At 35.7% G+C, this 25,078-nt stretch overlaps 3 protein-coding genes across 3 annotated transcripts in view; 1 reads left to right on the forward strand and 2 right to left on the reverse strand.

The window, feature by feature from the left end:
- The window catches only part of LOC100368290 (uncharacterized), a 68,918-nt gene that overhangs the window by 7,079 nt on the left and 36,761 nt on the right, over window positions 1-25,078 (forward strand). The window lies entirely within an intron of this gene.
- LOC144360345 (G2/M phase-specific E3 ubiquitin-protein ligase-like) lies at window positions 14,852-16,324 on the reverse strand. Its single transcript, XM_078013140.2, has one exon. It carries the CDS (start codon window positions 16,199-16,201, stop codon window positions 14,852-14,854), a length of 1,350 nt encoding a protein of 449 aa, XP_077869266.2. The 5' UTR covers window positions 16,202-16,324.
- Window positions 15,874-23,593, reverse strand: LOC146730621 (uncharacterized). Its single transcript, XM_085494037.1, has 4 exons — window positions 23,584-23,593; window positions 21,960-22,052; window positions 17,399-17,446; window positions 15,874-16,812 (listed from the first exon to the last, which is right to left on the reverse strand). The coding sequence occupies exons 1-4, from the start codon at window positions 23,591-23,593 to the stop codon at window positions 16,328-16,330; spliced, it is 636 nt and encodes a 211-aa protein (XP_085350163.1). The 3' UTR covers window positions 15,874-16,327.

Consider the following 25,078-nt stretch of genomic DNA (forward strand, 5'->3'; position numbering starts at 1 on the left):
AAAAAGATATTGAATTTTGTAAAATTGAGTGTCCCCTGCCTATTCACGTTTATCGAGAAGATTAGTGAATACCACTGGTTCTTATAGCGGAGATATTTTACCATATTCTTTAACATTGTATTCCATGGAATTGTTCTAAAAATAACGACGATTTTCTTAAAATACAGTACTGTAACACACAAAAGTATTTGTCATACAATTAATAATGTCCCTTACCATAAGCAAAATGAGGACACACAAATGCGTCGTAATATTTCATGAATATTCAACATTTTCCTGCAACATATTACAGACGCATATTTCATTGAAACTCGCTAAAAATTGTTTCCCATTTGTGGAGTTGTCTTATGTAGGTATTAACACTCTATATGTAAAACTTGGAGTTTATAGTGAAGATTATTTAAACGGTTTCTGTTTCGTTATTTTTAAGGCGGACGAGAGGAATATAATGTTGTTAAACTTGATGATCAAGTTACGGAAACTGTTGATCAATTTTAATTTGTGCATAAATTGTTGTTCGTTATATAATTTTACTTTCAAAATCAACACATGTCATTATTGTTTCTCTACTTCCGTTAACGCGAAGAGACTTGGTCACCTGCGCATGCGTCAGATGATAGCGTGAGCGTTTGCGTTCTTAGCGTTTGTTGTTATGGTCGCTTGGGACTCAATTCCCGTGCGTGCGCAGGTGACGACCCTCCCGCATTAAAACACCGCAGATGTCGCATAAATTTTGTGTACACAAACTATGTATATTATACGCGTCGCATGGAACCCATACCAATGCGCCGAGCTTTGGGACAGTGTTCATCTTTAGCCCATATAATAGCAATCTACTTGTGTCAATTCTTATGACAATTCTCTGAAGTGGAATGTTCAGTTAAAAGTTGCAGGTGAAACTAATCTACTTTTAATACACTAATGCATTCCACGCTTGCACGCGATTTCCGACTACTAGTACGTAGTGTGCACGCCTCTCAGTATACTTAGTCGCCAAGACGACGATGATGTATGGCTGCCATGCATGAGTAGCCTTACCTACATCTTCCCGCGTAATTCAAAACGAGGCTGTATGCATTATTAAATTGGTGACCAATTGCACCGCTTTGTTACATTTTCCCGTCTAGGGCTACTGTTACAGCCAAGTACAACCTCTCACGCACAGTTTTATTTCTACGAATATATCTCTGCCACCACAGGATCGCTTTCAAAGTTTTCAAAGTGATAAGCTTATTTTTTTTTAGTTTTCGTAGCACGAACGGAGTGGCAGTGGGACCAGTGTGCCGATTCACACGGTTTCGCTGAAACATCAATGGTCGTCACGACGGCCGAAAATAAAAAAAAAATCTTGGCTGGTGAAGATGAGTCGTAAAACAAATCCCTATTTCTCGACCAAACAAATAAACACACACTAAAAAGCATGTAAATATATAAAAAAAAGTATTTAAAGTATTTAAAGACATTTCATCGCGCGTGACAGAAGCCTTGTAAGTTTGTCCATCCATGGAACTATAAACCCCATAGTTCCATGGTCCATCTTTAAACTGATACCCCCCCCCCCCCATGGCTAAATACTTGCCAAAAATACTGACATGAGTGTGTAGCTGGTTGTTTGAAACCCCTACCCCTTATCAGACAAATTGCCTACCACTTTTCAGACAAACTGTGGATATTTGACACTGCTTTCCAGGCAGTAAGCATAAATGGTACCAAGGGAAAAGCAGGTGGGCTTGAAAGAAAAAATGCAAAATGGTTTGACGATCGAAATGAGGTTACAGAAATACGGTGGCCCACAGGTGCCACGGCAATGTCTTTCTTGGTGGGCAAAACTTTTTTTTTTTTTTTTTTTTTTTTTTTTTTTTTTTTAGGTTTAACTATCTTTTATTCCATACAATAGAAATTCTTTACAGCACAATGTCAACATACAACAAATGTCACAGCTAGTATAACCCATACAAAATAGACACTGAATACCCATTAACAATTGAAGTCTCCCCACTTGTCCAGGAAAATGGACATTGTATGTCTTCTATTTGAAATTTCTAACTCTATCTTCTGCGTGTAACGTATGTCAGATTTTATGAGATTAAGGCATGGTAGTTCCTTTTTTAATTTACACGTATAGATATTTCTTTTAACAATTATAATTATATGGTTTAGTAGAGGGGAGAAGTCCTTGTCTCCTAATATAATCTGTTTTGCTGACAATGTTCTTGGGCATCCTAGTTTTGTTCCCCATAGATTAAAAATTGATGTCCAGACGACTTTAATAGACTCGCATTCGACAAAAAGATGCACTAGGTTCTCGGTGGTACCATGACAAAATGAGCATAAATCTGACGATACTAATGGTGAATTCATATGGAATAACATTTCATTTGTGTACAGGATATTGTGGTTTAATTTCCACTGAAACTCCCGTAGTTTGCTGCATAGAGTTACCAAAAAAGGCATGGAATAATAAAATTCCCAATCCTTGTTATCCAGATTACACAAAGTATTAAGAAAGAGTTGACTTTTGGGTGTTGTAAAAACATGGGAGGTGAACAGCTTACGTAATTGCTTTTGGGTGGTATTTTCAAGTATAATTATTTGATCACCGGTGACTAGACTAATAGGAGGCTCTGGACGTACACAAATTGCACGACTATTCCTCCAGTCTAATGGCAGTGCAGAGATAATGCCATACCACTGAAGTAGCTGAACATAATTGAGCCCTAGTGCCTGGAAATTAGCCCAATTTTTAATTTTACCATTTGTGTCAAATATATCTGCAATATAAATTATTCCTGCATTAAAAAACGCTCTGTAAAAGATACTTTTATTTTGAATGAGGATATTTTTGTTATTCCATATGATTTCATATTCATGCGAGATGTTTTTATTAGGCCGAACTTCACTCCACTGTTTTAGTAAAGTGTAATAGAATAATGGGAGTTTAACATTGAGTAAGTCAACAGAAAAATTACATTTAAAAATGAAATCTCCTCCCACATATTCCAGGTAATTGGTAAAAAATAATTTCCAAGGGTGAAATTTAGGAGATAGGTATCGTCTTACCCACCCAACATTAATGGCTTTTTGCATTGTATGTATATCAATCATACCCAAACCTCCTTGGCCTATGTCTCCTATCAGTGTGCTGCGTGCTACTCTATCGTGTCCTTGCCATATGAATGTATATATTTTAGTATTTATGAGTTTAATATCCCGTTGTAGAATTGGAATATGGTTGAAAATAAATAGTAATTTTGGAATAACAAAAGTTTTAATAATCTGAATTTTGCCAATAATTGTCAAACTACGTCTAGACCAGCATTGCAACACACTATTTAAGCACTTTATTGGTATATTTATGTTCATTTCATATGCTGCTCTAGCATCATAGGAAAAGAAGACACCCACAATTTTGATAGGAGACATAGGCCATTTCACCCCGAACGGTCTGTCTTGACGGAAGCGCCATCTGCCCAACCAAATTGCTTCAGTTTTGTCATAATTGACCTTTAACCCTGAAACCAGTGCAAATTTGTTAAAAAGAGAGAGAAGATTTTCGCCCGATTTTACATCTGCGACAAAGCAGGTAAGATCGTCGGCATAGGCTGAGCTTTTAATTTGTTGTCCACCAATAGATATCCCTTTAATCCCGTCGCTGTGTTTCTGATTAAGTAACAAAAGCTCCAGAGACAAAATAAACAGTATTGGGGATAGGGGGTCTCCTTGTCTAACCCCCCTAGAAAGGCCGAAAAATCCAGTTGATTCACCCCTGTTCATTACACAGCTCACCGGGTCAGTATAAAAGCATTGCACCCAACGTAGGACGGAAGGACCAAAATTAAATATTTCTAGACATTGGAACATATAATTCCACTCTAGGCTGTCAAAGGCCTTTTGAAAATCGACAGCAAGAAGTATGCCAGTGTCGTTATTATCTTTCGTGTAGTTCATCACACCCTCAATTACACGAACACATTCCCCAATTGATCTATTTTTAATAAATGCGGTTTGTGATTCCCCAATTAACTTGTCTAATACTTTTTCTAATCTTTTGGCAAGGATTCTAGCAGCAGTTTTGTAGTCAGTGTTAAGCAGGGTAATTGGTCTCCAGTTAGACAGATACCTCTTATCTTTGTCCTTTTTCTCAATGAGGGTAATAACTCCTTGACGTTGACTACTGGACATGTAACCAAGTTCTGTGGCCGAATTTAGAGAGTTAATTACATAAGAACCAACCCACTGCCAAAATGTCAAATAGAACTCGACCGTTAGGCCATCATTTCCAGGGGTTTTATTTTTATTCATACTTTTAAGGGCATTGAATGCCTCCTGCAACGTAAGAGGCCCCTCACAAAATTCCTTGTCATTGTTCCTGAGTCTGGGAATGTCATTGAGCTGGGAAAGAAGATGAGTCATTTCGTAGTCTCTGGGGTGGCTTTGTGTAGTGTAAAGACTGGAAAAGAAATTACGAATCTGGGTTTGAATAGCATGGTGGTCTGTTGTTAAATTTCCTGACGTATCAAATAGTTGGGTAATCTGGGACTTTTTTGCATTGTGCTTTTCCAAACTTAAAAAATATTTTGTGTTCTTTTCCCCTAGTTCATACCAATCTACACGTGCGCGTATGAGGGCCCCCCTAGCCAAATATTCGTACTCCAAATCTAAATCTCTACGAACGTTTGCAATTTCAACTTTTAAATTCTCACAGTCATTCAGACTAAGTTCTATATCAAGAGATTCCAGCTTGGCTTCAAGTAAATTCCTCGACTCTCGTCGTTTTCTTGCCATGCGTTTCCCAAATAAAATAGAATTAATTTTTATTTTAAATTTCATAAACTCCCATAGGCCTTGGGGATTGTTTGGGTTATTATATTCCTTCTCCCAGTTTTGTAAATTATTTTTAATCAATTCAATATATTCATTATTTATTAGATAGCTGTTGTTCAATTTCCAATATGAATTCCCCAATCTCCCCCCTTGGTCTCCGATATAAATAGTAACAGCAGAGTGATCAGATAATGCATTGGGCACAATATCACATTTTGATACCGACGTTTGCAACGAATTACTGACAAGAAAATAGTCAAGACGACTCTGAATTAATGTCGGACGTAATCGTCTCCACGTATAACGTCTCCTAGTTGGGTTTCTAATTCTCCAGATATCTGTTAAATCAAATTGTGTCATGATATTTTCCATGGCTTTTATAGAACTTTCCCAGACCACTGGATTACCCCCTGACCTATCAAGTTTATTATATAGAGTTAGGTTATGGTCCCCTCCCCAAATAATTTCCAGTTCCAGGTTTGATTGAAAATCTTCTAGAAAAGTAGAAAGTTCATGGAGAAATATGTGGTGTTCGGCTTTAGAGGTTGGGGCATACGTATTGATAAAAAGATAAGATGTGTTTGCTATATTGATTGAGACTATGACTAATCTTCCGTCCTTGTCAATTTTTACATGGTTAATTTGATAGTCCGAGACACTAATGATAGTTAATGTCCCCTTGCTAGCAGAGCTTCCATGAGAAAATATATAGTGGCCTGGTAAGAGGTTTTGCCAGCTAAGTTCATCTTTTGGGGTAGAATGACACTCTTGAAGCATAATGACATTATATTTACCATCGTTTAGCCATTGGAAAACCTTCTCTCTCTTTTTGGCGTCAGCAAGTCCCCGGACATTCAGGGAAATTATATTTATGTTGGTAGATATTTATCCTTTATGTAGAAAACTATATATGGGTAACGGTATGCTGCATTGTAAGACTGGAGGGAAGATAGCTCTGAAAAACCAACAAACAAAAAATTAAAGTACAAGTAAAAATTGTGCCAAGTTGCTACAACGCCATTGGACACACACAGAGCACAATAAACAAGAAAAACAAACAAACAAAAACTAAAGATAAATAAAGCCATCAAGGTGCTGTTTTTGAGGTAACTATCTACCCAGCAAATTATACAATATTACATTTAATTAAACATATGCCACTTACTTATTAAATATTCAGTTTGAAATGGCTAAATAAATTAATAACTGAATAATTAAACCACACTGTCAATCAATTAACGGACAATCAGTCAGTCAATCGATCGATCAATCACGCAATTGACAATCAACCAAATACGGACTTCGTATACGGAATTCTAATCACGTTGGCTGTTTGCTATTGTTACATAATGTAACATGTGACATTCAAATTCAAATCATGTTGGATAAGAGGACATTATGTAACAAGAATCTAAACCCATTTATAATAGTTGCAATGATTAATTCATTACATCCATCATTTAATTCGTTACCTTCAGTTCTGAATTCGAATTACAAATTGCTTTTGATTTTGTTTCTTAATTGTTTGAAAGGAAAGCAGAATAAGGTGAATTTTACCGTAAAATCTAACTGAAAATATGTTCTAAACCGAATGAAATAACATTTTGGCTTGGTTAGAATTTAATTTAGCACATAACCAACATGCAGGTGAGCACCGCTCTTAGTTGTTGAATATGGTTGGTATTCGGTAAACGGAGGTATTAATTGAGTGGTAAAAATTTTAACCAAAACATAACCAACCGGTCAAGTTAAGTAAATAAATAAATGTTGCATAAAGAAGCAAATTGTTTTAGAATAAACATCTAAAAAACAGTGTATATTATGTGCCTGGTTTGACATATTCTTTGTCATTTATGTACAACTTGCCGTTATGAAAACGGACACGTTTACCATCCTTATAAGCTCTATTCATTACGTCACGGTAACTTCGTTTAATGTTATAGTCTGCTGGACAAAGATCCACTTGCACAAATATACTGGTGTTTTTTAACACTTCTCGGCGCATAGATAAAATTTTCCGGCGCTGCAATCGTAGTGGAAACTTGACGATGATATGTCTAGGAGAAGTACGAGAAGAATCTCTGCTCTTTGACACAACAGGTGTGCGATGGGCATTGTCTATCACAATGTCAGGAATACTAAATTTGTCTTTAATAAGTGATCTAATAACATTCTCACAATCTTCGCCGCTTTGTTCCGGTATACCACCAAACCGCAAGTTATAATTACGAGAGTAACGCTCCAGGTTGAGTTGGGCATTACCATTTGATGTAATTTTCTCGTTTGCCACTGATAATTCTCTATGCAGTTGACCTACATGTTTTTCTAGCTCGGCAAGCCTGGACTTTACATTAGTTACTTCTTTGTCAATAAAAGTCGTCCCATTTTCTAACTCGTCTACCCTTTTTTCTACTGACACAACACGTGCCGTGATAGCTTTCTGTTCCGCTAGAATGCTGTTTACTGTTTCGGAAACACCATCTACTGTACTCACCAAATCTTTTAGAACTTTAAAACTTTAAATTCATGGGACAAAACTTATTATTGTAGGACGAAACTACAATTTCTGTATTCAATACTTTAATATTGCAGTACAACATTTTTAATTAGATGGACAAAACTTATTGTTTCAGGACACAATTATATTTTCAGCAGAGTAAACTTTAAGATTGCAGGACAAAACTTAATATTTCAGGACACAATTATAATTTTCAGCAGAGTAAAACTTTAAGATTGCAGGACAAAACTTAATATTTCAGGACACAGTTATAATTTTCAGTAGAGTAAACTTTAAGATTGCAGGACAAAACTTAATATTTCAGGACACAGTTATAATTTTCAGCAGAGTAAACTTTAAGATTGCAGGACAAAACTTAATATTTCAGGACACAATTATAATTTTCAGCAGAGTAAACTTTAAGATTGCAGGACAAAACTTAATATTTCAGGACACAATTATAATTTTCAGCAGAGTAAACTTTAAGATTGCAGGACAAAACTTAATATTTCAGGACACAATTATAATTTTCAGCAGAGTAAAACTTTAAGATTGCAGGACAAAACTTAATATTTCAGGACACAGTTATAATTTTCAGCAGAGTAAACTTTAAGATTGCAGGACAAAACTTAATATTTCAGGACACAGTTATAATTTTCAGCAGAGTAAACTTTAAGATTGCAGGACAAAACTTAATATTTCAGGACACAATTATAATTTTCAGCAGAGTAAACTTTAAGATTGCAGGACAAAACTTAATATTTCAGGACACAATTATAATTTTCAGCAGAGTAAACTTTAAGATTGCAGGACAAAACTTAATATTTCAGGACACAATTATAATTTTCAGCAGAGTAAACTTTAAGATTGCAGGACAAAATTTAATATTTCAGGACACAATTATAATTTTCAGCAGAGTAAACTTTAGGATGGCAGGACAAAACTTAATATTTCAGGACACAATTATATTTTCAGCAGAGTAAAACTTTAAGATTGCAGGACAAAACTTAATATTTCAGGACACAATTATAATTTTCAGCAGAGTAAACTTTAGGATGGCAGGACAAAACTTAATATTTCAGGACACAATTATAATTTTCAGCAGAGTAAACTTTAAGATTGCAGGACAAAACTTAATATTTCAGGACACAATTATAATTTTCAGCAGAGTAAACTTTAAGATGGCAGGACAAAACTTAATATTTCAGGACACAGTTCTAATTTTCAGCAGAGTAAACTTTAAGATTGCAGGACAAAACTTAATATTTCAGGACACAATTATAATTTTCAGCAGAGTAAACTTTAAGATGGCAGGACAAAACTTAATATTTCGGGACACAGTTCTAATTTTCAGCAGAGTAAACTTTAGGATGGCAGGACAAAACTTAATATTTCAGGACACAGTTATAATTTTCAGCAGAGTAAACTTTAGGATGGCAGGACAAAACTTAATATTTCAGGACACAATTATAATTTTCAGCAGAGTAAACTTTAAGATTGCAGGACAAAACTTAATATTTCAGGACACAATTGTAATTTTCAGCAGAGTAAACTTTAAGATTGCAGGACAAAACTTAATATTTCAGGACACAATTATAATTTTCAGCAGAGTAAACTTTAAGATTGCAGGACAAAACTTAATATTTCAGGACACAATTATAATTTTCAGCAGAGTAAACTTTAAAATTGCAGGACAAAACTTAATATTTCAGGACACAATTATAATTTTCAGCAGAGTAAACTTTAAGATTGCAGGACAAAACTTAATATTTCAGGACACAGTTATAATTTTCAGCAGAGTAAACTTTAAGATTGCAGGACAAAACTTAATATTTCAGGACACAGTTATAATTTTCAACAGAGTAAACTTTAAGATTGCAGGACAAAACTTAATATTTCAGGACACAATTATAATTTTCAGCAGAGTAAACTTTAAGATTGCAGGACAAAACTTAATATTTCAGGACACAATTATAATTTTCAGCAGAGTAAACTTTAAGATTGCAGGACAAAACTTAATATTTCAGGACACAGTTATAATTTTCAGTAGACGGAAGTTTAAGATTGCAGGACACAATTATATTTTTAGTGAACTGAACTTTAAGACCATCATGGCATAGCTCTTTTTTTGATGGTAAAACTTCATGTCATGACATGCGACTTTCCACATTTCAACACTTTACACGACAGAAGTTGAGTATTTCCCCCAGAATCCTTGAACATCCAGTGTATCGCCATTTTCTTTATCGGCTTACTATAGCAGTATATAGTGGTATTTACTTGAGATCAGTTTCATGGGATCATGGCAAACGCGCAACCACGTGTACAGTTTGAATCAGACGAAGACAAAGATGCTTACCTTGACCAAGATGAGGAAAGTTTAATTAGGTACTTCTTTTTTAGAGGATATAAATATGACGAGATTTTGCAGTTCATGTCCAAGTATTATGATATACATATGAGTCGCAGAACTTTGATAAGGAGACTTTCAGATTATGGACTAAAACGAAGATCGCCGGATTATGATGTCCAAGGTACTAGGGAATACATAAAACGGCTACTAGATGGCCTCGACTGCATTGCTGGATATCGAACAGTATGGCACACCCTACAATTAGATGGCATAAGAGTACCACGAATAGTCGTACAAGAGTTGCTGAGAGAGTTAGATCCCGAAGGCAGTGAGTTAAGAAGAGCGCATCGACTGAAACGACGAGTGTACCTGTGCCCGGGTCCAAATTATGTATGGCATGTGGATGGGTATGATAAATTGAAACCATATGGATTCCCCATTCATGGCTGCATCGACGGCTACAGTAGGAAAATCATGTGGCTTTATGTCACCCGTTGTAATAATTTTCCAGACAATATAGCATCATATTATATATTAAATACTGATTTGGGAACTGAAAATGGGACAATGGCCGCTATACAGTGTTTTTTCAGAGATGATAATGATGGCCATAGGTATGTTCCATCAAAACGCAACCAGCGGATCGAAGGATGGTGGTCTTTTTTTTCGGTGTAACCGCTCCACTTGGTGGATAAATATATTCAAAGATCTGGAAGCCCAGGGTCTGCTAGACATCGGAGATATATTGAATACCGAGTGTTTGTGGTTCTGTTTTGCATCGTTGATTCAAGATGATTTGGACAGGGTTAAGGAGCATTGGAATACACATTACATTAGACAATCGAGACACGACACAGTTAGTGGCAGACCTGATTCATTGTACTTTTTGCCCGAGTATCATGGTGGGGTAGATAATCTGATGTTGACAGTACCAGAGAATGAACTGGATTACGCTCAGAATCAGATAATTGAAATAGATGACGACAATGAATACCAGAATTATTTTCACTATGCTTCAGAATGCTGTGAAATGACAAAAGCTGTTAATTGGACAGATGCGTTAACAATGTATGAACATTTACTCAGATGTGCAAGTCAAGGGCTCTAAAAACGCTACAAGTATATATGTGACAATACGTTTCGGAAATGTGTTCGACATGCGATACAATCAATCATCGTTCGTATTTCACATTGTTAGTGTGAATGCAGCTTGGGTTCTCAGTTTCAAACTTCGAGTTATGAGCTAAGTGTGACCACGCCCAGATTCTGACATCATGGTGACTTCTGTTATAATTCTAAGTTCGTCAAAGCAAGTTTTCGAGTTAATGACTCGAAGTTTAAGAAAGAAAGCGTGTTTGGTCCCACTTTATTTGTCAACAGCTAGATTTCGTGTGGCCCGTAACTCAAAATAATAATTTGGACGCAATTTCTAAAATAGGGGCGTAGTCTTTTTGGAAATGTGTAACTTGACGTTCGTAACGCGCATAATATATTACTATTGTCGCATTGGACACACGATCGTATATACCCATTACCCTTTAATTAAGCGAAACTAGTTTAAAATACTAGCAGCAGCATTGTGCATTACGGTAAAGCCCCATTATCTGTAATGAACTTTGTTTTAAAAGTGGATATGATTGGCTGAGAATGTATAACTAAGTATAAACTAAAGAAATTCAACCCTGGGAGATAATTGTTTCCAATGGAAAAGGTGCATCAAGCAATGTAAGTTTAGCGATCCATATCAATTTTTAACGTATGCACCATTTTATTATTTTCCGGGGATGATAAAGTCACGTGGTTGCAAACACAGTCAAAGGCGTCTTTTCTTTCAGTAGCGATCACCGCGTTATCGGATGGCCTCGGCTGACTCTTTAACAATTTTGTTGGCATTTCTCGCTTTTAGTTTAAGTGTTTTCACAGAATCTGAGACGGACAGGTGCCCTCGCTTTTTGTCGAATGAATGTCGGCTATCTTAAAATGAACATCCGCCATCTTAAAATGGCTCATCCCAACAACCCAACAGATAAATGATTGCGTAATTTCGTTAATAAAAGCTTGTATACATGCATCTCAGTAAGTCTCTGTTGTTAGTTAGTTATCACAATATATGTAACTCTGTACACAAAGTAAAACAACGTTTATTACAGATAATGGGGCTTTAACATATCATCTGACTTAAGCATACCAGCAACACATCAGAGAGAGTAATGCATTATTCTACACAGGACGCTTCAGTATATCCTGGTCCCCAATTGATGAATAAGATGGCGATAATTATGTGAATTCTGTAGATTAAGAATTTTTGTTTGATTAAAGCGGCGCTCTTCTCTAGGATTGCACCATAGTGTTTAGGTTGTTTGAACAAATGTAATGTTTCTCATTGTTCATGTAATCTACAAAATACAACTGTATAATTAATCCATAAACCCAGGCTTCAAGCATCATTTTTATAGGGGATTTCATATGGCAACATTCTACTTTTCTTGTTACAATACTACGACATCCACATCAATAAAAGTATTTATGTTGAGGATATATGAACATGCATTTCAAATAACCAAACTCAGAGTGCATATGAAATTGGCACTACCATGTACATGTACTTGGTCAGTGCATATTTTATTCATAAAACAGAACATAGTACTAACAGAAACTGAAAAAAATTATCCATATAAAGTTACCTGGGTACTAAAGAAATCACCTAAATGATTGAAAGCGTTCATAATCTAGGTTTCTATCACAATCTCTTGTTGCCCATCATCATGACTGTAACAACTAAAACGAACCCCATGATTCTTTCAGTGAACTTGCATGAATTTCATTTGTGGGAAACAAACAAACAACACATTTACAATCAAAGAAAGCTTAGAAAGAACTCCTGTGCATTGGAGACACATTAAAAATTAATTAAAAATTACTTGAACTTGAAATATTGATGGAAAAGCTTATGCAAATAAGGTACCTAATATGAACAGTTTTAAGTGTAAAACTAATAAGGTCTGCAGAATGTAAAAGTAATAAGATCTGCGTAATGTAATATCTATGTACCAAGTTTCATTAAAATGTGATTAGAACCAACGAATTATTAATTATTATACTAATTAGAGAATTAATATGAACAGATTTTAACTCAAAATTAATCAGGCTGTCTATTTTCCTAGAGCATTTATGCACCAAATTTTATTCAAATCTGATGATCAGTACTTGAGATACCAGTGTTAATTAATTATGTTAATCAGGTGATTAAGAAGCATAAATATTTACCAAAAACTAATATGGTGTATAGTCCTAGGTTCATTGAAATGTGATGATGAGTACTCTTTAAAAGTGTCATTAAAATCCAATGAGTGGTTCTTTGGACATCAGTGAAACAGCCATGGAACAGCAAAAAAATAACTAATTATGCAAATTAGGAAATTAATATGCACAATTATTTACCCAAAAACTAATCAGATCTCTGCATAGTCTTAGAAGATCTATGTCGCAAGTCTCATTGAAATTTTGATGATTAGTACTTGAGATATCAGGTGAAAAGCTGAAAATTAACTAATTATGCTAATAAGGTGATTAATATGCACAAATATTTACCCAAACACTAATTAGATCTCTGCACAGTCCTCAAGTAACTATGTACCAGGTTTCATTGAAATGTGAAATTACTACTTGAAATCTCAAAAGCTGAAAATTAATTAATTATGCAAATTAGGTAATTAATATGTACTGATATAACCCTAAAAACTATCAGGTCTGTGAAGTGTCATATGACATCTATGTACCAAGTTTTATTGAAATGTTATGATTAATTATGATTAGTAAAACCGAAAATAGGTTAATCATTATGCAAATTAAATAATATAAACTGATTTTTAACCAAAACTAATCAAATCTGCACATTAGTTCAGAGCATCCATGTGCCAAGTTTCATCAAAATCCAATGAGTGGTTCTTCAAATATCAGTGGAACAGTCATGGAACAACTTAAAATCAGTTAATTATCATGCAAATTAGGTAATTAATATTCATGAATTTGTACCCAAAACTGATCAAATCTGTGCATTAATTCAGAGAATCCATGTGCCAACTTTCAACAACATCCAATGAGTGGTTCTTCAGATATCAGTGGAACAGTCATGGAACAACTAAAAATCAGCCAATTATTATGCAAATTAGGAATATTCCCATGAATTAAAATCAGTTAAGTATCATGCAAATTAGGTAATTAATATTCATGAATTTGTACCAGAACCTAATCAACTCTGCGCATTATCCCAGAGCATCTATGTACCAAGTTTAATCAAAATTTGATTAGTGGTTCTTGAGATAACGGTGGAACAAAAAAAGTGACATACATACATACATACATACATACATACATACATACATACATACATACATGACGCGTATCACTTCTATCAAACATTTTTCAGCAAACAAGTGGTATTGAGCGCTAACCTCCTAATAGTTTACCTACAAGCAACAACAGAGTAAATTCTGACAGACAGTGAAATGTTACAATAATACTGTGAATTACATTACTTTCACTTGGAATAACTTGGGACAAAACAGTTAATATATTGGAATATGACACATTAGAGAAATGATTGATATACCAACATTACACCAATATATTTTTTTTCTGTGTTTTGAGCTAACATAATGTTGTTTAACAGTAATATAGAAACTGGAAGAAGTTTAGTCAGCACCGTTCTATGATAATGGGACCCATGCCAATTTTAAAGTTAATCAAACAAGTTAATAAGTCGCGCAGGCAACATACATTTTACGACCACATGGATTTAGGAATAGTCGAGACAACAACGACAGTCAGATTAAATATTAAAAACAGAATCCAACTAGAGGCTCTCGAAGAGCTCCTGTTGCAGACAAAGGTATACTGATTGTGATTGTCCACTGACTAAACATAATACTACACTCTGATCAGTGCTATAAAGAATTCTGTCTGTCTGTCTGTCTGTCTGTCTGTCTGTCTGTCTGTCTGTCTGTCTGTCTGTCTGTCTGTCTGTCTGTCTGTCAGTCAGTCAGTCAGTCAGTCAGTCAGTCAGTCAGTCAGTCAGTCAGTCAGTCAGTCAGTCAGTCAGTCAGTCAGTCAGTCAGTCAGTCAGTCAGTCAGTCAGACAGACAGACAGACAGACAGACAGACAGACTTTCAAATACTCAGGCATAACCAAACCCTTTAGCATTACCAATGCCAAACTCAACAGCCGATTTAAATTTAACATAAGTGTTATGGACGACTGGCAAACAGAGTATGCTGGCACACGTATCACCCTTAGGAAACTTTGACATCTCACCATTTGTTTCTTTTTCATGAAGAAACATTACTTCCAGTTTGGTTCCAATTGCAAACTCACGACATCCCGTGCTGAACATCAAAATTTGTGAAAATGTCAGATCAGATGTGCCTTCCTCAATGTCCTGCAGAAAGTCAGCCCAGTAAGCGAGTACATTGCTTTCTTGATTATATTTGTTGGATCCGACTTCACTTCTAGTCACAACAACCATATTTTCAAACATCTCAGCAGTGAGTGAAGCAACATCCTCACAGAAAGCTGACCTAAAACTGCATGGATATTGCTGCATTGCCGTTAAAACTCCAAGAGTACTAAGGCCGTTCTTGAACTGATCAAATGCTGCTCTTGTTCTTCCATACAGATACCATTTAAGAGTAGCCGATAAAACCTTTTCTATGTCATCTTCAGTATGCATCACCTTCAAAGTACCAGCCAACTCAAGCAAGTTCTCCAAATTTCCAGACAATACATCATTTGCCTCACTCAAACTTGCATTCTTCAACTTGAGCAGCTCGTCTCTAGCAGTGCAGTTTTCAGGAAGGTCGTCAATGGTTGGTTTCACAAAGTCTGGTCCATGCACTAATGCATCAAAAAAATGATAAGCAAAGAAATGAGGAGCAATGCCCCCATGAACCAAACACAAAGCAATCATCTGACCAGCCATATAATACTCGTTGTCATCCACACAACTACTGATACAGGATAGAAACTTGTTTTTAGTACCACCATCAAATATTTGAGAACCATGTATATGAGACAGGGATAAGGTTAACATTTCTCTCATTGGACCTCCTGCATCCACAGCTCCTTCTGAGGACCCTGCATCATGGGTAAACTTGACAGAAATCTTCGGTTTTGGATTAAATGACTTTCTTCTCAATCCTCTTTTCACACATTCATACAGTTTGCTTCTAGATATGTTGAACTTAGATATACCATCATCAGCATTAATTTGACTTGCCAGATTGCCCAGTATATCATCTAGAGGCACTTCTTCATTTAATATGGGAGATGATTCCGGATCTACCTCGTCATCAGAATACCACTCTTTATCATCAAACAGCAGAGATGCATACATATCATACTCTGTTTCATCAATATTGGCTGATTCTGACTTTTTTTGACTTGTAGAAGGCTGTGTATTAGAAACATCATTAGAAACATCATCTGCAGACATGTTGCTGTCTACTTTCTTTTTCTTTTTTGGAGGCATGCAGGTTACACCTGTACCACGTTTATCTACAAAATTTGAAGTCGAAGGCTGGGGGTGTCTATTCGTGCTTAGTTGATCTACACATAGTATTTCATCTTCTTCTTCATAGTCAGTATTCAAACCAAGTTAGAGATTATAATCTTCTTCTGTACACAGGTAAAGACAAATTCGTTTGTATGGTTTGCCTAGTTCTTCTTGGTATCGACATAGGCTGAATGACTCATCACTTTGCTCACTTCCTGGTACAAACATTGCTTGGTTACCATCTTGAAATAAAAGTAAATACGTCTGACCTTCCTTAATGAAATCTTTGCTGAAAGCCTTCCATTTTTTCAATGCCTTATTTAGAATTGACCAATAAGTAGCATTTTTCTCAATCTTCAAAGGTAGACGTTTTCCCCACTGTGATTTTAAATGAAGTACATTATCATCAAACATCATGATGCCGATGTTTATTGTAACGCTATCATCCTCAGCACTACTGGATCTACCAGGTTTCTTTTTATTGGTGACAGGTAATTTTCTAAATGCTGTTGCTGTTTTCTGACGTCTGTATTCCTCAAATGATTTTACTTTTCCAAATTTCGCTCTTCCTGCCTTTTCCGGAGCATCTACAACAAAGTATCAAGTCATTGTAAACTACGCAGTCCCAAATATATAAGTGTGAACTAACTAACAGGTGTGCATCAAATGTATAACAAAATAAAGGCATGTGATCTGTTCTCGAGTGTACTACTGAATTTAATCTAAATACGATTACTGAAAAACCTAATTAACCCTCATTAACATGCACGCAGAAAAATTAAGCATTAAACCATTGCCCCGGCAAGGTATACCACGAGATTTTGCACAGAAACTAGCGATAGCAAGTTTGTATATGGCAAGCTTCTGTTCATTCTGTTTATTTCTGGTCACAGGGATATCGGCAGACTTGACATCACTATAACCAGCCTATTATTGCGAAAAATTGATTGTCGAATGACACCGTACACGGCTTGACAGTGCACAGGTCAGCAACGACTCTGGTCTCGTTCGAGCAAACAGGTGCAGACGGTAGTCGATTTATGAGCGCAGTTTAAACTATGTGTAATTCGCTTAGCAGTATATTCAGTATATTCAATGTATTCAGGAGCTTGATATACTGGTATAATATAATTACACTTTTACAACATAACAATTACACTTTATTATGCTTACCTCTGACAAAATCACCTTCTTCACCAGCAATGTGACCAGGTTCGAATCCTAGAAAACAACGGTACATACATACATTAAAGAATGACATATGGTAACAAACTGGTGTATGCTGTATATAAATCAGCATGCATCATCTTACATGACACCAGGTATAAATAGCATATGCTAGTCTATGACGATAAATGTAAATGACATATAACATGATACCACTCTTGTTGAAATGGTATGGACTATTTACCATGATACCAAACAATATATATAGGTATATACCATGGAATAATGTACATGCATGTACCTTGATACAAAGTGTTCATTGTGTACATCAGCAACTATAATACCAGCTATGATACAATATATACATTGTGTACATTAGTAACTATAGTAGCTATGATACCAGCTACACATGGTCTATAGCAGTAAACATGATACAATATATACATTGTGTACATTAGTAACCATAGTAGCCATGATACCAGCTACACATGGTCTATAGCAGTAAACATGATACAATATATACATTGTGTACATTAATAACCATAGTAGCCATGATACCAGCTACACAGGGTCTATAGCAGTAAACATTATACAAGATATACATTAGTAACCATAGTAGCCATGATACCAGCTACACATGTTCTATAGCAGCAAACATGATACAATATATACATTGTGTACATTAGTAACCATAGTAGCCATGATACCAGCTACACATGGTCTATAGCAGTAAACATGATACAAGATATACATTGTGTACATTAGTAACCATAGTAGCCATGATACCAGCTACACAGGGTCTATAGCAGTTAACATGATACAATATATACATTGTGTAAATTAGTAACTATAATAGCCATTATACCAGCTACACATGGTCTATAGCAGTAAACATTATACAAGATATACATTGTGTACATTAGTAACTATAGTAGCCATGATACCAGCTACACATGGTCTATAGCAGTAAACATGATACAATATATACATTGTGTACATTAGTAACCATAGTAGCCATGATACCAGCTACACATGGTCTATAGCAGTAAACATGATACAAGATATACATTGTGTACATTAGTAACTATAGTAGCCATGATACCAGCTACACATGGTCTATAGCAGTTAACATGATACAAGATATACATTGTGTACATTAGTAACCATAGTAGCCATGATACCAGCTACACATGGTCTATAGCAGTTAACATGATACAATATATACATTGTGTACATTAGTAACCATAGTAGCCATGATACCAGCTACACATGGTCTATAGCAGTAAACATGATACAATATATACATTGTGTACATTAGTAACCATAGTAGCCATGATACCAGCTACACATGGTCTATAGCAGTAAACATGATACAATATATACATTGTGTAAATTAGTAACCATAGTAGCCATGATACCAGCTACACATGGTCTATAGCAGTAAACCTGATACAATATATACATTGTGTACATTAGTAACTATAATAGCCATGATACCAGCTACACATGGTCTATAGCAGTAAACCTGATACAATATATACATTGTGTACATTAGTAACTATAATAGCCATGATACCAGCTACACATGGTCTATAGCAGTAAACCTGATACAATATATACATTATGTACATTAGTAACTATAGTAGCCATGATACCAGCTACACATGGTCTATAGCAGTAAACATGATACAATATATACATTGTGTACATTAGTAACTATAGTAGCTATGATACCAGCTACACATGGTCTATAGCAGTAAACATGATACAAGATATACATTGTGTACATTAGTAACCATAGTAGCCATGATACCAGCTACACATGGTCTATAGCAGTAAACATGATACAAGATATACATTGTGTACATTAGTAACCATAGTAGCCATGATACCAGCTACACATGGTCTATAGCAGTAAACCTGATACAAGATATACATTGTGTACATTAGTAACCATAGTAGCCATGATACCAGCTACACATGGTCTATAGCAGTAAACATGATACAAGATATACATTGTGTACATTAGTAACCATAGTAGCCATGATACCAGCTACACATGGTCTATAGCAGTAAACCTGATACAAGATATACATTGTGTACATTAGTAACCATAGTAGCCACGATACCAGCTACACATGGTCTATAGCAGTAAACATGATACAAGATATACATTGTGTACATTAGTAACCATAGTAGCCATGATACCAGCTACACATGGTCTATAGCAGTAAACCTGATACAAGATATACATTGTGTACATTAGTAACCATAGTAGCCATGATACCAGCTACACATGGTCTATAGCAGTAAACCTGATACAAGATATACAGTGTGTACATTAGTAACTATAGTAGCTATGATACCAGCTACACATGGTCTATAGCAGTAAACCTGATACAAGATATACATTGTGTACATTAGTAACCATAGTAGCCATGATACCAGCTACACATGGTCTATAGCAGTAAACATGATACAAGATATACATTGTGTACATTAGTAACCATAGTAGCCATGATACCAGCTACACATGGTCTATAGCAGTAAACATGATACAATATATACATTGTGTACATTAGTAACTATAATAGCCATGATACCAGCTACACATGTTCCATAGCAGTAAACATGATACAAGATATACATTGTGTACATTGGTAACTATAGTAGCTATGATACCAGCTACACATGGTCTATAGCAGTAAACCTGATACAAGGTATACATTGTGTACATTAGTAACTATAGTAGCCATGATACCAGCTACACATGGTCTATAGCAGTAAACATGATACAAGATATACATTGTGTACATTAGTAACCATAGTAGCTATGATACCAGCTACACATGGTCTATAGCAGTAAACATGATACAAGATATACATTGTGTACATTAGTAACTATAGTAGCCATGATACCAGCTACACATGGTCTATAGCAGTAAACCTGATACAAGATATACATTGTGTACATTAGTAACCATAGTAGCTATGATACCAGCTACACATGGTCTATAGCAGTAAACATGATACAATATATACATTGTGTACATTAGTAACTATAGTAGCCATGATACCAGCTACACATGGTCTATAGCAGTAAACATGATACAAGATATACATTGTGTACATTAGTAACTATAGTAGCCATGACACCAGCTACACATGGTCTATAGCAGTAAACATGATACAAGATGTACATTGTGTACATTAGTAACTATAGTAGCCATTATACCAGCTACACATGGTCTATAGCAGTAAACATGATACAAGATGTACATTGTGTACATTGTAACCACAATACCAGGTACACATGGTCTACACCAGTGACCATACATGTCGATACTTTTAATACAAGTATTTCACAAGGTATTTTATATGAGACCCTGCAATTTTCACAATACTTAGAAGTCAAGGAATGGTAAATTAGTTATTTGATGTTTAACATGGTTTTTATTTCTGTTTATAATATATAATAGGAGGTACTGTGGTACAATGGCTGTGTGCCTACAATCACAGTGTTGTGAGTATGAGTAGGTTTTTGCTATTGCAGTTGCATAGCACATTTTGGAAGTAACATATTCTTTGAATCCTATCAAGTTATATATTTTTAGAAAACTTATTTTTCAAATAATATGAAATAAATATTTCTACAAAAAAATCGTACCGTGTAATCACTGTACAAATAGAGAGATGTTATTTTTTAAGGAAATCGAAATAAGGCCACAGAAATGATGTTTGCGGTACTTAGAGATACTATAAAAGGTTTCAATTCAATTTCCCTGTTCATCTAATGTTGCGTGACCTAGATTTTTACCTCATAACACTTTTTAAAAACATCGTCAGTGTTGTTTTAAATTATGATACCCCGTGTCACAGTTCACAAAGGGGAGAGCTGTGTCGTATTTTTTAAAGTCAAAGTGGTAGACAAACTATCTTTGCCAGATTTCATTATCTGCTATCAGAGGATACCTATGCCAAAAATCACTGTCATGGAGCTGCTGGGAGTCGAGATCAACTCTCTAGACTAACCCCAAATACTGATGTTTACTTATGCGTGAAAAATCACAAAAAATATAAAACACACTGTATCTCGGATTTACTCAAAATGTATCACCCTCTTAAACCATTGCAACAATTGCTGAATGCATGCTTTTCATATTGGTATAAAAGAATATGGAAAAAAAGTTAATTTGATATTTTCAAAGAAAAAAACTACTACATCCTTAACTTTTAGTGCTTCCTTCCACCCAGGAGTAAATAGGTACCTGACAGGAATAATTGGTAGCTAGCCCATGTGGGCCTAGTGGCAGTCGGGATTGTATGCTCCCTGAGGAGTTGAGTTTGTTTAAGGTACATATGACTTGTATATATGGCCAGTCTATCAGGGTAATACTGTCAAAGCACTATTTGAGCTAGATGTCATCTAGAATGTTTGCGCAAACTATCAACAGATACATATTCAACCATGGGAACATAGTGGCAATTAGGCCAGAAATGGTTATTTATTAACAAGCAAATGAATGGCTGACATATTGACTATCGCAATTTCAAAATCAGTACCTACCTGCTGCTGCTGCCTTGGTGTAAGATTCTGTACCACAATGTGAGCAGAATTTTCCTCTTAACTCCTTACCACAGTTGCAACAATATTTATGTTCTGATAAGAGACAAATAAATGAAATCATTTAAAGTGTGAGACTAAATGAAGTTGCTAGTATAACATCATGCTTAAAATTACTAGTACATATCATTATCAACAAACATCCCACAAAAATGCATTTTGATTATCTGGATTTGCACCGTTTACAAAAATAACGACTTGCTCGAGATCCCCTTAATTTTTCCATTATTATTATTATTTATATGGAATTTGTGTACTGCAATGGGACAGAATATTTCCATGTACTAGTATACTCATAGAACACAGTAGTCCACCCCTGCATATTTATGAATATTAAAACCAACTTTGTTGAGCACACCTATATTACAGCAAGTCTCAGAAGTATTGGGGCAGCCAATTTGCAAACTCGCTAGCGAATTAGCTAACTGCTTGGGTTTTGATTAAACAGTTGCCTTTCAAATCTCGCTGGCGCCGACTCGTGATCGCGTCCACTCTGGGCGAGTCTATATTGCATTAGGGAACATGGAATGCTTTTACGTAGCCTGATACATGTCTAGATTCCCTTTAATGATTTGCTTTGCGAGGCGTGATAATGTGAAAGTAGTTTCCCTGGTCAGCCTGAGAATGGCCACAGTCAGCTGGCGTACAAGTGATAATATGATAAATGCGATTAATCCACCGATATTTACTATTTGGCGGTAGCCATCTTGAACACTGATTGAAACAGTTTCTTACAAATCAGGGAGAAAATAAATTTTCACATTAAAACAATTTGTTGGGGTAACATTAAACCAGCTGCTAATAAAATTCAACTTCTGTCCTCGTTTTTGTGTGGACAATCCCTGTATACGAACACCTCATTACACAAAGAAAATAGAACATTTTCCCTGGTATAATTGAAAGCAAAATTGCCATCCAACCAAAGTATGGCTCCTACTGTTATATGGATTCATCCAGAGTGAGTGTGATCACAGGACGGCGACAGTGAGATTCGAAAGCCAACCGTTCAGACAAAACCAAAGCAAACCAAAGCAAATTGACTGCCCCAATACTTCTGAGACTTGCTGTAATTAAATGAATTAGTAATGATTACTGGACCCCCCCCCCCCCATCTACTCCAGTAATCTGTATATACATATTAAGAGCTTAATTATATCTTCTTTGGAAAAAAAAGGGGCTAGCTGTGGTTCATAGCACGACTTTTTCCTGGTCTCTAACGGCCCTGGCCAAACGGCCCTGGTTGGGGGGGAGGGGGGTGTACACCACGGCCCCAAACACGAGTGTCTAAGATCATGGCCCCTTGTTGAGAGGCCGTGCTCCGACAGAGTGGGAATGTTGCAATTGATATCAAGTTCCGGGATCACGTTTTAGCTACTTGTATACATATATCACACCTGCTTATCCATTTTTGGACATCGAAGGTGATGTATTACTGCTTCCATCATTCCGATGATTCTAGCGGCGAGCGTCCGGTTGACAGCTTTGACAATGGCCTGACGTCCGGGACTTGAATTTCAGTCAGGAAGTTCATTAACAAACTTAACAGTATATAATGTGAGATTCTTACCTGCTGACATCTTCAACAGCGTACCCTGGGCGTACTTGGTCGGTGGGAATACTACGTTTATAGCAGCGCGGGGTTAGCAGACAACCATTTGGTACAATGGCGGAAATGGTCGCGAGGAGTTCTGGGTAGAATGATAACTTCCGTCCTGAGAATTAAATGTTTTGTCCCGTGGAATACAAGTACGACCACATCATATATATGTTATGTTCTATGGCATATATTTCAGCGCAGAATTAGATATTGTATTTCCACATTATTGTAGGTAGTTTCTCTTGTTATTTTGATATCCAAACAAATATTTTTTTTTTTAAATCGTGAAATATTACGTTTTGTCCCACCGATTAAGGTAGCGGGACTATTATTTGCATACTTGTTTTCATCTTCCAGTTGTGACTAAATGACTACAAATAGACCCAGGAAAGACTTAAGTATATATTTTTAGAATCGCCAGACTTCAAACTTTTCACAAGTGTATTTTGCATGCCCGTATCTGCATTCTACGACGCGTTACTCAATCAAAGGTGAAAAATTACTTTTTCTGTAAAAAAAATAATTACGCATTTATGCTGGCAATAAGAAGTATTTTTTTCACTTTTCCTAGTTGTTCAATAGTCAGGTAATGTGAATGTGTCTGGTCAGTTTTATTCAAGCAACGCGTTTTAAAAAATAGTGTGCTGAATTTCAATTACTGTTTTAGTCGCATTGCCCCCAACTCAAACCACAACTCGTTGGTAAATAATCGATGAAATAGTTTGTCTGGACAAATTCAAGTTCCTCTCACTGTCACCTTAAAGCTGTGAAAATTTGGTGTTAATCCGACGACAATAAGTATACGTTATTTTTTGTTAAAGACCTTGTATTTTGAAAAACATAAACTCCTAGAAAACGTCCATGAAGTAACAGCAAAGATGTTCAAGCTTGTTTATCGGCACAATCAATTTGTTTTCCCATCAAGGTCTGTTTTAACATGTGTAGGGACATCCAAATGTGTAAGGCTATTGGAAACCAAAAAAATAAAGGAATGGGATAGCTATAATTGGATAAATTCGGCATATGAAAACACCAAAATCAATGATTTTTTTCAGTGGCTGACGCATTCATATGCAAATGACTAATCTGTGAAACAAACAGGGGCGGAGACAAACCACTCAAATGTTTGGAAACACTCATTGTGTGTCAGATAGATACTGATAACACATCCTAACATTGCTTTGTCTTGAGTTTATCTTTGAAACTTATAGGCACACAGATTAAACCTGTGTTGCTGATTTTGGAAAACACTACTGAGGCTGCCTTGCTTCCTTTCAGAAAATCTACATTTTAACCAACTTACATGACATTCTATATTATGTTGACTTTATCACATGAAAGTTTATAGTGCATTTCATCAATTAATAAATAAATGTGAAAATCGTAATTTTCAACACAAATAATAGTCTCGCTACCTTAAATGGTTTGTCCCACAATCGAGAAGGTTTTGTGACGTTTTTAAATA

This window comes from Saccoglossus kowalevskii, chromosome 19, assembly GCF_978046115.1.
Source record: "Saccoglossus kowalevskii chromosome 19, keSacKowa6.1, whole genome shotgun sequence".
Lineage (NCBI taxonomy): Eukaryota > Metazoa > Hemichordata > Enteropneusta > Harrimaniidae > Saccoglossus > Saccoglossus kowalevskii.

Coding starts and splice junctions, on each gene's coding strand:
- LOC144360345 (XM_078013140.2), bottom strand. CDS start 16,201: ATGCCTCCAAAAAAGAAAAAGAAAGTAGACAGCAACATGTCTGCAGAT.
- LOC146730621 (XM_085494037.1), bottom strand. Junction 17,447..21,959: donor CACCAAGGCAGCAGCAGCAG/GTAGGTACTGAT, acceptor GTTGTTTTCTAG/GATTCGAACCTGGTCACATT. Junction 16,813..17,398: donor AGAAGGTGATTTTGTCAGAG/GTAAGCATAATA, acceptor ACTTTGTTGTAG/ATGCTCCGGAAAAGGCAGGA.